This window comes from Leptonychotes weddellii, chromosome 5 (genome assembly GCF_054177405.1).
Source record: "Leptonychotes weddellii isolate Sample4059 chromosome 5, ASM5417740v2, whole genome shotgun sequence".
Classification (NCBI taxonomy): domain Eukaryota; kingdom Metazoa; phylum Chordata; class Mammalia; order Carnivora; family Phocidae; genus Leptonychotes; species Leptonychotes weddellii.
This window is the reverse complement of record NC_138373.1, coordinates 114,279,592-114,294,290: the sequence shown is the minus strand read 5'-3', so window position 1 is coordinate 114,294,290 and position 14,699 is coordinate 114,279,592. Positions and strand designations below refer to the sequence as shown.

At 41.4% G+C, this 14,699-nt stretch overlaps 1 protein-coding gene and 1 long non-coding RNA gene across 6 annotated transcripts in view; one reads left to right on the top strand and one right to left on the bottom strand.

Moving 5' to 3' along the window:
• The window catches only part of HELB (DNA helicase B), a 35,591-nt gene extending 33,937 nt beyond the window's left edge, over positions 1-1,654 (bottom strand). For 3 of the 5 annotated variants that reach the window (XM_031025797.2, XM_081822022.1, XM_081822024.1), the window contains exon 1: positions 1,407-1,654. In XM_031025797.2, the coding sequence (XP_030881657.2) occupies positions 1,407-1,593 (187 nt within the window). In that variant the 5' untranslated portion in view covers positions 1,594-1,654. Of the gene's footprint in view, positions 1-1,335 lie in introns of all 5 variants that reach the window. The other 2 variants (XM_031025799.2, XM_081822023.1) reach the window with 2 other exon arrangements.
• Positions 1,655-1,759: 105 nt separating this feature from the next.
• Positions 1,760-14,699, top strand: part of LOC145721832 (uncharacterized) — a 15,281-nt gene continuing 2,341 nt past the window's right edge. Inside the window, exons 1-3 of the long non-coding RNA XR_014145758.1 lie at positions 1,760-2,159; positions 5,284-5,389; positions 7,481-7,715. This is a non-coding gene — a long non-coding RNA (uncharacterized LOC145721832). The remainder of the gene's footprint in view (positions 2,160-5,283; positions 5,390-7,480; positions 7,716-14,699) is intronic.

Here is a 14,699-nt window from a genome sequence, read left to right as displayed (position 1 = left end):
TTAAGACATTTTAAAACCTCTTTTTCAATGTTTCACCAAATCTTCCACTCGCTTTATTCCCCCCACAGCACCCTGTATAGATGTTTATTAGGGTATCTACATTCCACTTACCTGTTTATCAGTCTCCCTCTACTGTGCTGTAAGCTCTCTAGATTAAGACAATGTTTCACTTGTCCTTGTATTCCAAGAGGTAAGTATGGTACATGGCAAGTCTGTTGTTTCTCTTCTAAAAACAGTCATCTCTCTGCTACTCTGACCTAAGCCAAAAATGACCTTCATGCAATTTCTAAAAAATGCCATGGTCCCTCCCACCTCAGGGCCTTTGCACAAGCTGTTCCATCTGCCTCAAATGTTCTCTTCCTTACTGTTTGCCCCCATTTGCTACAGACCTCTAAATTTAATTGTCGCTTCCTCAGGAAAGTCTTCCCTGAATCTCAAGATTATAACCTCTCATAGCACTACTTATTATTCCTTCTATGAACTAATAGTTATTTCTGTAATTATTTAAAGAATGTGTGTTTAATTCACCAAAGAACAAGCTCCATTAAGACAGAAACCTCATTATCTTATCTCTCCCAGGTATCCCCCCTGGCAACAAACACCACCATGCTTGGACCAAGGTATCCAGTCACTAATACTTTTAGGATAAATGACTAAACCCTTACAAATACTTGAAAACTTTCTGTCTAAACTTGCGCTGCCCACTCACATGTGACTACTTAAACTTAAATTAGTTAAAATTAAACAAAGTTTAAAATTCAGCTCCTCAGTTGCTCTAGCTGCATTTCACGTTCCCAATTCTCACCAGCTATAGGTGGCTATTGTACTGGACAGCGCAAACATAGAACAATGCCATCAGCACAGAACATTCTACTGGTCTTACCACTAAAATTTTCTTAAATATCAGTCACAATGTCCACATAACAGGTATTATGTATAGCGCAGGAAACTACACAAGATAAACGCACATCACAACGTTATTCACACAAAGTTAATGAATCCACAACGCCTTGAGGTGTTTCTTGTGTGTGCGTGTATTTTCTAAGTAGCTGAAAAATAAATATTTGACTCCAAGCAGGATAGGAAAATAGTTGAAAAGTCTAATTCTGGGTGTGAATACAGGCTCGACATCCAACTGTTCTCTCGACTATAAAAATAAAACTACGTCAAAGACTTGTGAACATCAAATGAGATAATACACGTTGAGCACAAGCTTAACACATGGTATTACTCAAGTCACTGCTACTGTATTATATTTATATAATCTTATCCTAGGTAGGATGAAACAGCTAGGCCATCCCAAAAAATGTCTGTTAGCAGCAATGGGCGCCTTACTTAGGACAAGGCCTGAACGGGAAACACTTCATCCTCCAATCCCATCCCCTCCGGGCAGAGGGCTTCCTCACCGCGAAGGCGCCCCGGGAGGGTGCCCGCCTTTACGCCCCCACTGCAGAGCTCCTCGGCATCGACAAACTCCAGGTCTTCATCCTCCTCCACGTCCTCCTTCAGACAGTCATCGTCCTCCTCCACCAAGTCCTTGGGTGGGAGCAAAGGTCCCTGCAGCTCACGCAAGTGCTGACTCAAAAAAGCCATCTTGTTCCCCTTGCAACTCTCCCCAAATTCCGGAAAACCCGGGCAGGGTACACGGCCACGATCAGCCAATCAGCTCCGAAAATTAAGAACTTCCGGGAACGCCCCCACAGCGGCCTGCGCGTGCGGAGGGGCGGGGCAGCGGCGAAGCTCCGCCCCAAGGCTCCCGTGGGGGGCGGGGATGAGACTCAGCGGGGGAGGGATGAGGGCGGGGCGATTGGGGGTTGGAGAAGAGCGTGCGCGCACGGCAACCAGATGTGAGGGTCCGAGCGGTGCCTGGTCTTAACCCGCCCGCTGGGCAGCGTCAGGTGTAGCACCCGCAGAACCTCTAGCACTTCCGGAGAGAGAAACTTGAGGGAAGGCCATGTCTAGTGAGCCTAGAGAGCCCGGAAAAGCAAGCCCTCTCCAACACCCTAAAACGAAAACCCAGATGCCCTTCAGGACAACCGGCCACCACCCAAAGCACAGAACAGCGAATCTCCAGTCGGGAGACCCGTTTACTCCTGACTGCTTTTGTCCTCCGTTTCCTTAAGGAGTTGAATTTATATCATCAAAGGCTCTTATTCAAGGTACAGTTCTCTAGGCACCATTCCATACGCACTGTATCGAGATCTAGGACAGAGACCCAGGATTCTGTCTTTTTAATGCACGTCCCAGGTTGTCTATTTTGATGTTCAGCCAGGTTTGGGAACTGCTGGATTACATGACATTCAAAGTCTTTTTCATCTTTTCCTCTGTGAGAACAAACTGGTCTCCCAAGCTTCTTTAAGCTGGACAACCACCTGCTCACAGTGGGGCAAAAAAGCATCTATTTATAGCCAAGAGTATAGAGGGGGACTGGGAAAGGGAAATAGAAGAGAATCAGAGTGACTTTAAAAAGTTATTCTGGAGCCATGGTTCCCACACATGCTGGGGATACTATTTGAAAGCCTTGTTACTCTTTGGGGAACACCATAAAGTATATCACTACCTTACTACTTTTATACTGTTTATTATGAAATCACTCTATTAATAATAAACCCAAAATAACTAAGCAGGCACTGTTTGCTAAATCGCAAAGCATTTTATAATAGATTCTAATATACATAAACAACAGCCAGCGCCAAAGGTTTAAGAAGAATCTATAGGAGAAAATACTAAAATTGATTTTTCCCTTTGGGTACAAGTATCTCCTTTTGTTGCTTTTAGAAAAACTATGTTGCAGCTCACAAAACACGGGTGTTGCCAAAGATCCTCTATGTGAGCTTGAATTCCTTCCTTAACACTCCCAGTGGCTACTGTTTCCACCACAACACTGAATCTGCTCTGTCACACTACTGGTCTCTTTGTTGCTAAATCCAGTGGCTACCTTCTTGCTTGTGTCTTACCTCACCTCTTAACAATATTTAACATTGGTAACTATTTTCTTCTTGTAACACTTTGTTCCCCGGCTTTCATGACTTGTGTTCTCAGGTTTTCCTCCTACCTCTCTAGCCATGGATAGTTTCTTTGGGTTCCTCTGCTATCCTCTTAAGTACTAGGATTCCCCAGGGTTCCATCCTGAGCACCTTCTCACTCTGTAATCCTCCCCTCAGTCATCTTTCACCTACTCTCTCATCTACATGCTAATGACTCCTAACCTGATCTGCAAACCAGTGCCCACAACCGCCTATTAGATACCACTCCTGGATGGCCCATGGCTACTTCAGACTCAGCGTGTCAAAACTGAAGGTGTCTGCTGCCCAAATCCAGGTCACTTATGTGTGTCTATATAGGATGTTCTTGATACCAACTCGGTGATTTGGGCACAAGACTCCAGAAGTTAAGCTGCTGTTTATATAACTCAACTGCATTTTTCTAAGTAGAGTAAGTGAGGATTCAGGATGGTGAGAACTTTGCTTCTTTACCTATTGTTTCTTCACTTAAAAAAAAAATGTTAACAATTCTATGTTCCTGAATACGATTTTTACCGTTTTTACCCAGCAAGCAACAGTACTCAAATCTGGCTGTGCATCAAAATCATTTGGGATGTTTCTAAAAATGAGAGTCCTGGATCTACCCTGAAGGTACATTTCCACAAACACAAAACAACACAGACATGAGGTTATTCACTGTGTAGTGAATTTTGTAGTGGCAAATGATTGGAAACAGCAGAAATGTGTTTAAGATACTTGTTGAATAGACTATGGCATATCCACACAAGAGAATATTCTTCAGTAATTTTAAAAACGAAAGAAAGAGGAAAATCTCTATGAACTGATAGGGAGTGGTTTCCAAGATATATTAAATAAGAAAAAGCAAAAACAGTGCATATAGTTTTATTTATGTGTATGTGGGTATGCTTGTTTTGGGGAAAAGGAAGGATGGAAGGAAAGGAGGAAGGAAGGAAGGAAAAGAAACACAGGAGAGATAAACCCAGAAATTAATTAAAATAGTTACCTCAGGTACAATGGAAACAAGATAGAGGAGACAAGGATGGGAACAAGATCTCTGAGTTTAACTTTTTATAATGGTTTTGACTTCTGAACCATGCAAATGTTTCATATATTCAAAAATAAACCAAAAGGAAACCTAAAATTGAACACAAACAAACAAAGAGTCTCTCAAATGTATAACATAATCTGTCAGGGAAAATAATTACATCAAGTTACTTTTGAATACTTCAAATAAATATTTTAAGTTACTCTGACTATATACCTTTAGTAGGGTATATGCTGAGGACAAAAGAGCTACAAAGTAATCCTTTAAAAAAAAGATTCTATTTATTTATTTGACAGAGAGAGACACAGTGAGAGAGGGAACACAAGCAAGGGGAGTGGGAGAGGGAGAAGCAGGCTTCCCGCTGAGCAGGGTACCTGACTTGGGGCTCAATCCCAGGACCCTTAACAACTGAGCCACCCAGGCACCCCTCTATAAAGTAATCTTAAACTTAACCACATACTATGGTTAATGTTAGTTTTAATAATGTTATTATAATTTTGAAATTACATGTTGTAGGATAAAGCAAATAAGAAAATGTCTTTATGTTTCATCAAATGAAGGTTTTTAATGTACATGAAAAGAAATCAAACAAGATAAGAGAAACTCCTACAATATTAAACTTGAATTAGAAACATCAGTATGATCTTGTGATTTCTTAAAATATGTTTTCTAGTTCTGTCTACCAAGAGGGCCTGAAAATAATGTCACTCCAGTAACTCTGATCATATCTACCACCCTGATCTTGGTTTTGGAATACCATTTCTCATTCAAAGAAATGGAGGCTTCTTAAGGAACGGCAGTTTCTACCTCTAAAACAAGGAAAATACAAGGCAGACCTGGGACTTCTTGTACCAGATGGCAAGGAAGCCCTCAAAAACCAATGGGGTTATGATGAAAGGATTCAGGAGCCAGCTTGAAGGGACTTCCTCTAGCCAAATTTAGGGAAATTTGAGTATCAAAAAGAATAATTACTGCACTTGATTGTAACACACTGAATACATAAAAAGTGATGTGGAGGCACCGGGTGGCTCATTCGGTTAAGAGGTTAAGCATCTGACTCTTGGTTTTGGTTCAGGTCATGATCTCCAGGTCCAGAAATCTAGCACAGCACTGGCTCCCCATGCTCAGAGGGAGTCTCCTTCCCCTCTCCCTCTCCCCTCTTCCTCTCCCCCTCCCCTCCCCCACACACTCTGTCTCTCTCTGAAATAAATAAATCTTTTTTTTTTTTTTAAGGGATGTGTCCATTGTGATACTCACTAAAAACAAAAAAACCTTTTTTTTTTTTTTTTTGGAAGAAAGAAAGAAAAAAAGAAAAAGAAAAGGAAGAAAAGAATGCCAGGTAAGAAATTTAAAAAGAAATTCTTAAAATATAAAACACCATTTTGCAATCCCTGACATCATAACTGATTCAAGGGAGGACCATCAAAGGACACTAAAACCATTAAGTGAAAAGTCAGTGGGAAACCATGGCTCAATAGTATCGTGGCTATCCTAGATTACAAATGGCAAAGGAAAAAATGTACTTTTACAATGAAGATCTTTGTCAGTCACCCCTTAATTAGGTGTCAAATTTAGTGTCATTAATGAGACAAACTGATGTTCTGTTTCTCGAGGTATGATGTACATAAAATCAGCTATGAAGGATTCTTGCCAAAAACATTTAACCTGATTTTTTTTCAAGATTTTATTTATTTATTTGACAGAGAGAGAGAGAGAGCTAGAGAGGGAACACAAGCAGGGGGAGTGGGAGAGGGAGAAGCAGACTCCTGGCCGAGCAGGGAGCCCGATGCGAGGCTCGATCCCAGGACCAAGGGATCATGACCTGAGCCGAAGCCAGACGCTTAATGACTGAGCCACCCAGCTGCCCCTAACCTGATTTTAATTAAGGCTCTACACCAGCATTATCCAATAAAAATACAATGTGAACTACATATGTAATTTAAAAATTTCTAGTAGCCACATTAAAAAAAGAAACAGGTACCATTAATTTTAATGATGCATTTTATTTAATCTAATATATCCAAAACATTTTTACTTCCACATGGTAATCAACATAAAAATCACTAATGAAATATTTTACACTCTTGTTTTCATGCTAAATCTTTGAAATCTGGTGTATATTTTACCCTTATAGCACATCTTAGACTAGCCACATTTCAAGTGCCCAGTAGCTATACGTGCCTGCCTGACTACCATATTGGACAGCACATTTCCAGATCTAATTTCCAACTTGCCTGCAATCCAAGAGACTGAGGTACAAACTAAATAATACCATGAGGAAACAGAAAGATCTAGAAAGTCAGAATACTGTTTTGTAAAGGGTCAGATAGTAAATATTTTAGGTTTTGCAGGCCATATGGCCTTTATCACATAATTCTCCTACCACCTCCTCCTCCTCCCTTTCCTTCTTTCTCCTCTTTCTCTTTTTTTACAACCCTTTAAAAATATAGAAACTATTCTTAGCCCTAGTGCTGTACAAAAATAGGCCATAGTATGTGTAACTTGATCTGGCATGTGTGACATTCTCTGAGACAACTGACCTGGATTTTCCAGAAAGTCAGTGTCATGGGGGAAACAGTGGGGAAGAACAAGAGGGATTCCAGGATTGACATGAGGCCAGTAGCTGAAGTCAAGAGCATAAGAAATAGGTACAAGATGAAGCTCTAGAGCTGGGCTGGAGCCAGAACACACAGTACTTTGAGAGGTCACAGTAAGGGTAATGAGAAGCCACAAAAGTTTTTAAAAGGCTTAACCATTTTCTCCTGAAACCAAGGCTATTCATCTCAAACTAATCAAGCTCTCATTTCAATGTACCCTTGAAATCTATCCTAGGAAAACCTTGTTAAATAAATCAATCTAAATCATGAAGTAAAGAATTTTCAGTATCTCATTCATACTGCTTCTCATGTGGAAGTTTTTTTTGTTTGTTTTTTTCCCCCATGTTAAATATAATGTGTCTTCTGGTTATTTTGGAAATGTATTTATTTTGGAATGCCTGGATGGTATCAAGACAGGTAACTGTGAAGTTATTGTTAGTAAAACCTAAACATTTTATCAGGAGAGGAGGGAGGGAATAAGGAAGGGTTAGTGACCTGTTTAATCAATGTGATGAAGGAAAGCATGCAATTAATGTGAAGTCATGATAAGGATGGTTTCGCAGTTATACGAAAGCACTTCAGATTAATTTATCCTGATGAGTGTTTTGAATTAGCATTTTGTCTCTTTTGTTTGTTAAATTAATGTCTGAAGGGGAATGGTAGAATCATAACAAGAAACGAGTTAAATAATAGGATAACCGAAAAGATTGGTAATTATATACAGAGCAGAAATTATAGTAAAAATGTGTTCAATTTCATTCAGTCAACAGAGAGGCATGTGTATGGCACGTAGTACTCTCGTCACCTGATATCTGGTTCCCCTCTCATTCTAGGCACACAATAGGACTGTACTTTCCTGAAGTTAGTCATGGCCATCTGACCTGCTTTGGCCAATGAAATAAGAGCAACATGTCCCTTCAAGGTGGAAGTATTTAACTGTGGGTGCTCAGCTCTCTATCCTTAATTATTCCTTACCTTGATGATTGTGGGAGTGTGAGGTGCAACAGTGAGCCATCATATAATGGACAACTGCCCTGGAGAGTTCTGTAGGCCTACAGTAAACTTTGAGTAAGTAAGAATAAATCTTGGTTGTGTTAATCCGCTGAGATTATGGAGTTGTTTGTCTTGTCAGCAGAACCTAGCCTATCCTTCCTGATTTAAGACTGATCGTATACTAGATGGTTGTGCTGGTGGGCACAGTGAGAGACATAAGGAAACAATTATAGCCCTTGCCAAAAAAGTTCCTGCAAATTAGTTAAAGTATGTAGATTGGGAGTTAATGGGCCAAGGGGCTAGAAAACTGCACTGGAGGCATGATTCAGTGGAGTTTTAAATGCTGAAACACTGAGACAACATTGTACAGTAGGAAAATGAATTTAAGGAAGTATAAAGCCCTACCCACAAAGAGCTGATATCTAGTTCCATAATTCTCCAACCAGGAATCCAGACTCTTAGAAGTTAAGTAGTGAAAAAAAAAAAAAAAAAAAAAAAAGTTAAGTAGTGATATACCAAAAAGGGACAAAAAGACTGAAGATAAAAGGCTTTGGGGAGTGTCTAGTTAACTCATGCTATATTATTTAATATGTAAGATATGTCTTTATATATATGTATTTATTTTTTTTAAGATTTTATGTATTTATTTGAGAGAGAGAATGAGAGAGAGAGAGAGAGAGCATGAGAGGGGGCAGGGTCAGAGGGAGAAGCAGACTCCCCGCTGAGCAGGGAGTCCGATGCGGGACTCGATCCTGGGACTCCAGGATCATGACCTGAGCCTAAGGCAGTCGCTTAACCAATTCAGCCACCCAGGCACCCTATACATATATATTTTAAATGATGTATAGAGGGGTGCCTGGGTGGCTCAGTCAGTTAAGTGGCCAACACTTGATTTCAGCTCAGGTCACTGATCTCAGGGTCCTGGGATCGAGCCCTGCATCTGGTTCTGCACTCAGCAAGGGGTCTGCTTGAGTTTCTCCCTCTCCCTCTGCCCCTTCCCTGGCTCGCAAGCTCTCTCGCTCTCTCTCAAGTAAATAAATCTTTAAAAAAATGATATATAGAATGAAAAATTGACATAAATTTTAAGGTAAAAGATATAAGTAATTTGCCCTCTGAGGAGACAGATTGGTAATACCGTAAGATCCCGTGAAGCCTTCGTGCCCTCTTCTTTGCCACATGGGTACCTCAGTGGAAATATTGATGTAATTAATTGCCACTGATGTTAAGCCCTTCTCTCTAAATGTTACAAAGTAACGGCCTCAGTTACCTCAATTACAGTTCAATTTAGTCTGCATTATTATGTAAGTTTTTACTCAAGCTAAAATATTTGTGGGGCTAAATCCATGCCCTTATGTTTCTGTTTCAGTATATAAGTTTTTAAGTTATAGGAGAATATGTTGATTAAAAAAATTATTGCTTTCTTAAATATATTTTCTAGAGCCTCCTTTCCTAACAAATAGGCAAGGTAAGCACCAAAGCAAAAGCAGATCAACTCTGCTACCACAGAGGTATGATGCTGCAGATTGATCCCTCATTGGCCATCTTGGTCTTTATTTGTTAGGCATGTTATGGAAATTACTGATCTCATTCTGTATAATAAGTGAAAAAAAGCAGCAAAAGTTTGGAAAGTATTAGTGAGAAGAGCAAATGGTTACACCTCATTTTTTCAGTCAGTACATATTTGAGGACAATTACTGTTCTGGGCACAAGAGAAGAACAGTGAACAGAACAAGTCCTTGCATATTCTAGTGGAAGGAGACAAAGAGCAAATAAATATAAATATCAAGTGGTGATGAATACGAGGGGCTAAAATAAAAGAGATCAAGGAGAGAGAGGATGACTGGACTAGAGGTTTGTTATTTCAGATAACGGTGATTGATGGAAATAGAGGCAGAGATATTATTAAACCGACATTGATGAGATAGTGTGTTATATTGGCTCTGGGATGAATTATTGAATGGAAGAAAGGCACACTGAGGAGCAAGTGAAAAATGTAGCGCTTATGCAATCCCTAATCAGCAAAAGATGAAGAAGACTGACTTCATGGAATGGAAATCTAATTGAGCATTCCACAGGGTCAGCCTGGTTGCAGAAGTCAGACCGCCTTCAGATTAGCAGGTGTGTTTTCCTGGGCTCATTTTAAATGGCTGGAAAATCCCCTGCATTTGTGAGAAGATCCTGCATATGACGCATACTTCTGGCCAAAGACAGGGAAAAAAAATCACCCAGCTTATGAAGCATTAGAAAAAATTAAGATACAAAGAACTAGATTGGAATGATAAGGAGCAAAAAGCTAAGGAATGAGTAGCATGCAGGAAGAGAAGTACATTGAGGATAAAGCAATCATATGCAGGGTAGTAGAAAAAAGAATTTGAAAATTCTCCTGAAAAAAAAAAAAAGCCATAACGCTCTAACAACAGCTCATTTTAACCAATGGCTTATTTCATTCAGGGATATAAAATCTGTGAGATTCCAGGGGCACCTGGGTGGCTCAGTTGGTTAAGCGTCTGCCTTTGGCTCAGGTCATGATCCCAGGGTCCTGGGATCGAGCCCTGCATTGGGCTCCCTGCTCAGCGGGAAGCCTGCTTCTCCCTCTCCTCCCAGCTCGTTTCTCTCTCTAGCTATCTCTGTCTCTCTCTCTCTCAAGTAAATAAATAAAAAAACATTTTAAAAAAATCTGTGAAATTCCATTTTTAATAGAAGAAAACAGAATTTGGAGTGGGCACAGAAAATGTTTTCACACTGAGAAAAATAGAACATTTATGTATTTTTATCTTCTCTTTTTATTTATGAACAAGAATAATAGCTAATTTTGAGTGCTTATGATGTGTCAACCATGAAGTGCTTTTAGTGAATGAACTCATTGACTCTTCCCAACAGCCCTGTGAAGTAGGTACCAATAAAATGTCCAATTGCCTTGTGAGGAACCCGCTGTGAGGAGGTTCTATAACTGGCTTAAGGTTGGAAGTGGCCCAGCCAGGATTTGAACCCAGGTGATGTCATCAATAAGTGATAAATAACTCAAATTGTGCGGAGGCTTCTTATTTTTCACATAGCTGCTGAATCAACCTGTAAGAACTCCATACTCAGTGGTTTAAGATCAATAGTCCACATGGGAGAAATGAGTGTTCTTTACTTCTCTCCCGGCTAGCTTTGTTTGGGGAGGATTATTGTTGGCTGACACCTTCCCCATAATATTTGACCACTACTTCATATTTTGAGAAAAACCACTTCCTTACAGCCCCCACACTGCTCTTAAAAAAGCTTCACCTATTACCTCTTTGTTAAAGTGTATCATTGCCAAATGATGGAGGTAAGCACAGGGTTTGAGCTATGTCTGTAGTGGGGGGGATTCACCTAAAAAGATGACACTCAGATATTAGAACATCTAATTAATCCCTAAGTTGTGTCTATTCTTCCTCTTCCTTTATTCTTTTTAAAGATTTTATTTATTTGAGAGAGAGAAAACAAGCAGCGGTAGGGGCAGAGGGAGAGGGAGAAGCAGACTCCTCGCTGAGCAGGGAGCCCAATGCGGGACTCGATCCCAGGACCCCAAGATCATGACCCAAGCCAAAGGCAGATGCTTAATTGACTGAGCCACCCAGGTGCCCCTCTTCCTTTTCCTTTAAAATGTCTCTTTGATTGCCCCTTCATTATGACTGTGTCACAATCAGTGCCTTTCCTAAAGTGTGTGGAGCCATGTGCAAATACTTTTTGCAGGGCCCCTGTCTATATAAACAATTGAAGCCACCCTAAATCAGCATGCCAGGGTCATTCTGTCAGTCCAACCTCATGTTCACACAATCCTAAAAACAAAAACAAAACAAAACACCCTGCATTTCCCAGTAAGTGTGTTTGGCTTGCCAGGTCACCCTCCCAGAACGAGGACCTAGCCGCAGAACCCCAGGATGACCGCATAAGCATGAATCATGGAGCAACTGGGGAGATCTGGTCAAGTCCATTCACTGGACAGGAGGTGGGAGATCATCCCCCCAAAAGAGAAACTGGTACTGACTGAGCCCACACGGGGCCCCTGTTCTGTCTTGATGCGCCCCAATCACATGGATGCCAATCCAATTGCAGCCGGTCCCAGGTACCAGAAAGGGTCTAAGAAGACTAAAGGAAGTCACTTCAAAGGGTGAGCCCCCCAGATGCTTGGGGCCCTCCTTAGGAGCTCTGAGTTATGAGTCTAAAAGCTCCATCGACACCTTCCTCTGTCCCTCCTCACCTAACTCATTACAACTCTGTCCTGGTTGGCCTCACATCCTCCACTTTCTCTCCTTCTGTGTTCATTGTCCTCCTAGTGTGAACATATTATTCATATTCACTGTCTTCTTTTGTGCCGTATTCCTTCCTATTGATATTTATCAAATATGAAGCCCTCAGCTGTGGTCCTCATTTAGATTATAGTCTAGATCCTAGCCCCCTTCATCGACTCAAGAACATCAGTCCAGCCATCCTCCCCTCTCTCCTGTATCATTCATTTCTCTCTCTGATGAATTATTTCCATCATCACACAACTATACCACCTTAAAAATCCTGTCTTTGTCCTCACTTCCCCTACCAGCCACCAACCCACTTCGTAGCTCTTCTGCAGCAAAACCACTTGAAAGGAATCCTTGATTCCTCTCCTCCAGTGCTAACTTGTGCTCTGCACAAAGGCATTTGGTAGAGGAGACATGGGTAGAGGCTGAAATCTAGTTCATTCTTTGTTTGCCAAGCAAAATGCTTGACACAGGACTTTGTCATTTTTGAGGAACAACATTTGAAATTGATCTGCCTTGAGGCATCACTATTTCCAACTGGGCAGCCTGAAGCAGGCTTTTTTTTTTTAACTGATTTTGCCCAAAGGTCCTACATGTCCTCCTGGACTTTGTTGGCCCACTTCAGTCAGACTTTCCTCATAATTCCCCTGAAACTCCTCTGGTCCAAGGTCACCATGTGACATTCACATGGGTAAATCCAGTGGTTGGTGTATTTGTTTTCTATTGCTGCTGTAACAAAGTACCCCAAACTTCGTGGCTTAACACAACACAAATTTATCATCACACAGTTCTGGGGGTCAGAAATTCAAAACAGGTCAGTGGGACTGCCTTCCTTCTGGAGGCTCTAGAGGACAATGCGGTCCTTGCCACATCACTCCAACCTCTGCTTCCACTGTCCCATCTCCTTCTCTGCCTCTGACCCCAAACCTCTTGCCTCCCGCTTTTAAGGACGCTTGTGATTACATTGATCCCACCCGGACAATCGAGAATAATCTCCCCATTTCCAGATCGTTAACATGATCACATCTACCAAGTCCCTTTTGCCATGGAAGTTACCATAGTCACAGGTTCTGGGGAGTAGGCTGTGAGCATTGTCGAGGGGCCCTTATCAGCCAGCTAGTTCTCAGCTGTCCCTCTCATGTGACCTGTCAGCTGTATTTGACACACTTGATCTCTCCTTCTGCCTTGGTACATTGTGGGCCCTGGTTTCTGGGACACTGCCATCTCTTGATTGTCTCCCCCTCTGGTGGCTGCTCCTTCTGAGTAGTCTCCTTTTCTGGTCTCCCCGGTTCTCCCTGAATACTCCATCTTCGGTCTTCTCTCTACACTCTCTTCATTCATGGTCTCCTGCCTTTACACAACGTCTAATATGCTGCGATTCTTAAATTGGTATTACTGTCTGTTCCTCTCTTTTGAACTACAAACTTGTATTTCCAACTGCCTGCTCAACACCTCTCTTTAGATCACCAATACACATTTAACACTTAATATGGCCAAGTATGAATTCCTGACCTTTTCCCCGTCAAATCTGCTCCACCTAGAGTCTTCCCCATCACAATGGATGGCAACTTCATCCTCTTGGTTGCTCTAGCCACACTCTCTGGATTCATCCCTGACTCCTCTCTGTTTCCTATACCCCGTCACCAATCCATCAGCAAATTCCACTGACCCTCCCTTCAAATATGCCCAGAATCCAACACATCTCACCATCCCCACTGCTTTCCCACTAGTCTCATCTCTGCCTTCCTTTCTGTGCTAGCTTGTTGCAATAGCCTCCTAATTGGTCTCCTGCTTCCAGTGTTGTCCCTAAAGAGCATTTCTTAATGTAAGAACCATCGTGATCCTTTAAAACAGGTCTTAGTATATTACTCCTTTGCTAAAAACCCAGCGAGGACTCCATATCACACTCATGGTAAAGGCAAAAGCCTGTAATTTTCTGTGTGCCCCTCCCTGCCATCAATCTCACTGACTCAATCTCCTCCTGTTCTCCCTTTGTTCATTCTGCTTTGGCTACACTGGCCTCTTTCTTGTTCCTTGAACACATCAGTCTCAGGGCCCTTGCACGACCTGTTCCCTCTGTCTGGAATTGTCTTGCCCAGGGATCTGTGTGGCTAGCTCCCTCACCATCTTTGAGTCTTGCTCATATATTGTTTTCTCAGTGGGACTTTCCCTGTTTACTCTGCCAAAGGCCTTGATGGGAATATGAATTGCTACAACCTTTTGAAAGTAATTGCATAGTGTCTTTTAAAATATATTAACACAGGGGTGCCTGGGTGGCTCAGTCGTTAAGCATCTGCCTTCGGCTCAGGTCATGATCCCAGGGTCCTGGGATCGAGCCCTGCATCGGGCTCCTTGCTTGGCAGGAAGCCGGCTTCTCCCTCTCCCACTCCCTCTGCTTGTGTTCCCTCTCTCGCTGTGTCTCTCTCTGTCAAATAAATAAATAAATCTTTAAAAAAAAATAAAATAAAATATATTAACACATCCTTTAATATAATGATGCCATTTTGGCAAATCTCTCTCATAGAAATAGAAAGTATGGAAGCACCCTGTGTAAGTTCATAGGGTTATTTATTGTACATTTTTCTTAGACCAAAAAGAAGCTAGCCACAATCTGATTGTTAATCAATAGAGAAGTGGTTGAATTAATTTTGGTAAATTATATTGAAGAGCATTCTGCAGCTATTAAAAAGAATGAAGTTAGATGGATAGTTATTAAGCCAAAGGATGGCGATGCTGGATAATTAACTGAAAGCTGCACATTGCAGAGTAATATGTAAAGTATCTTTACATTTTT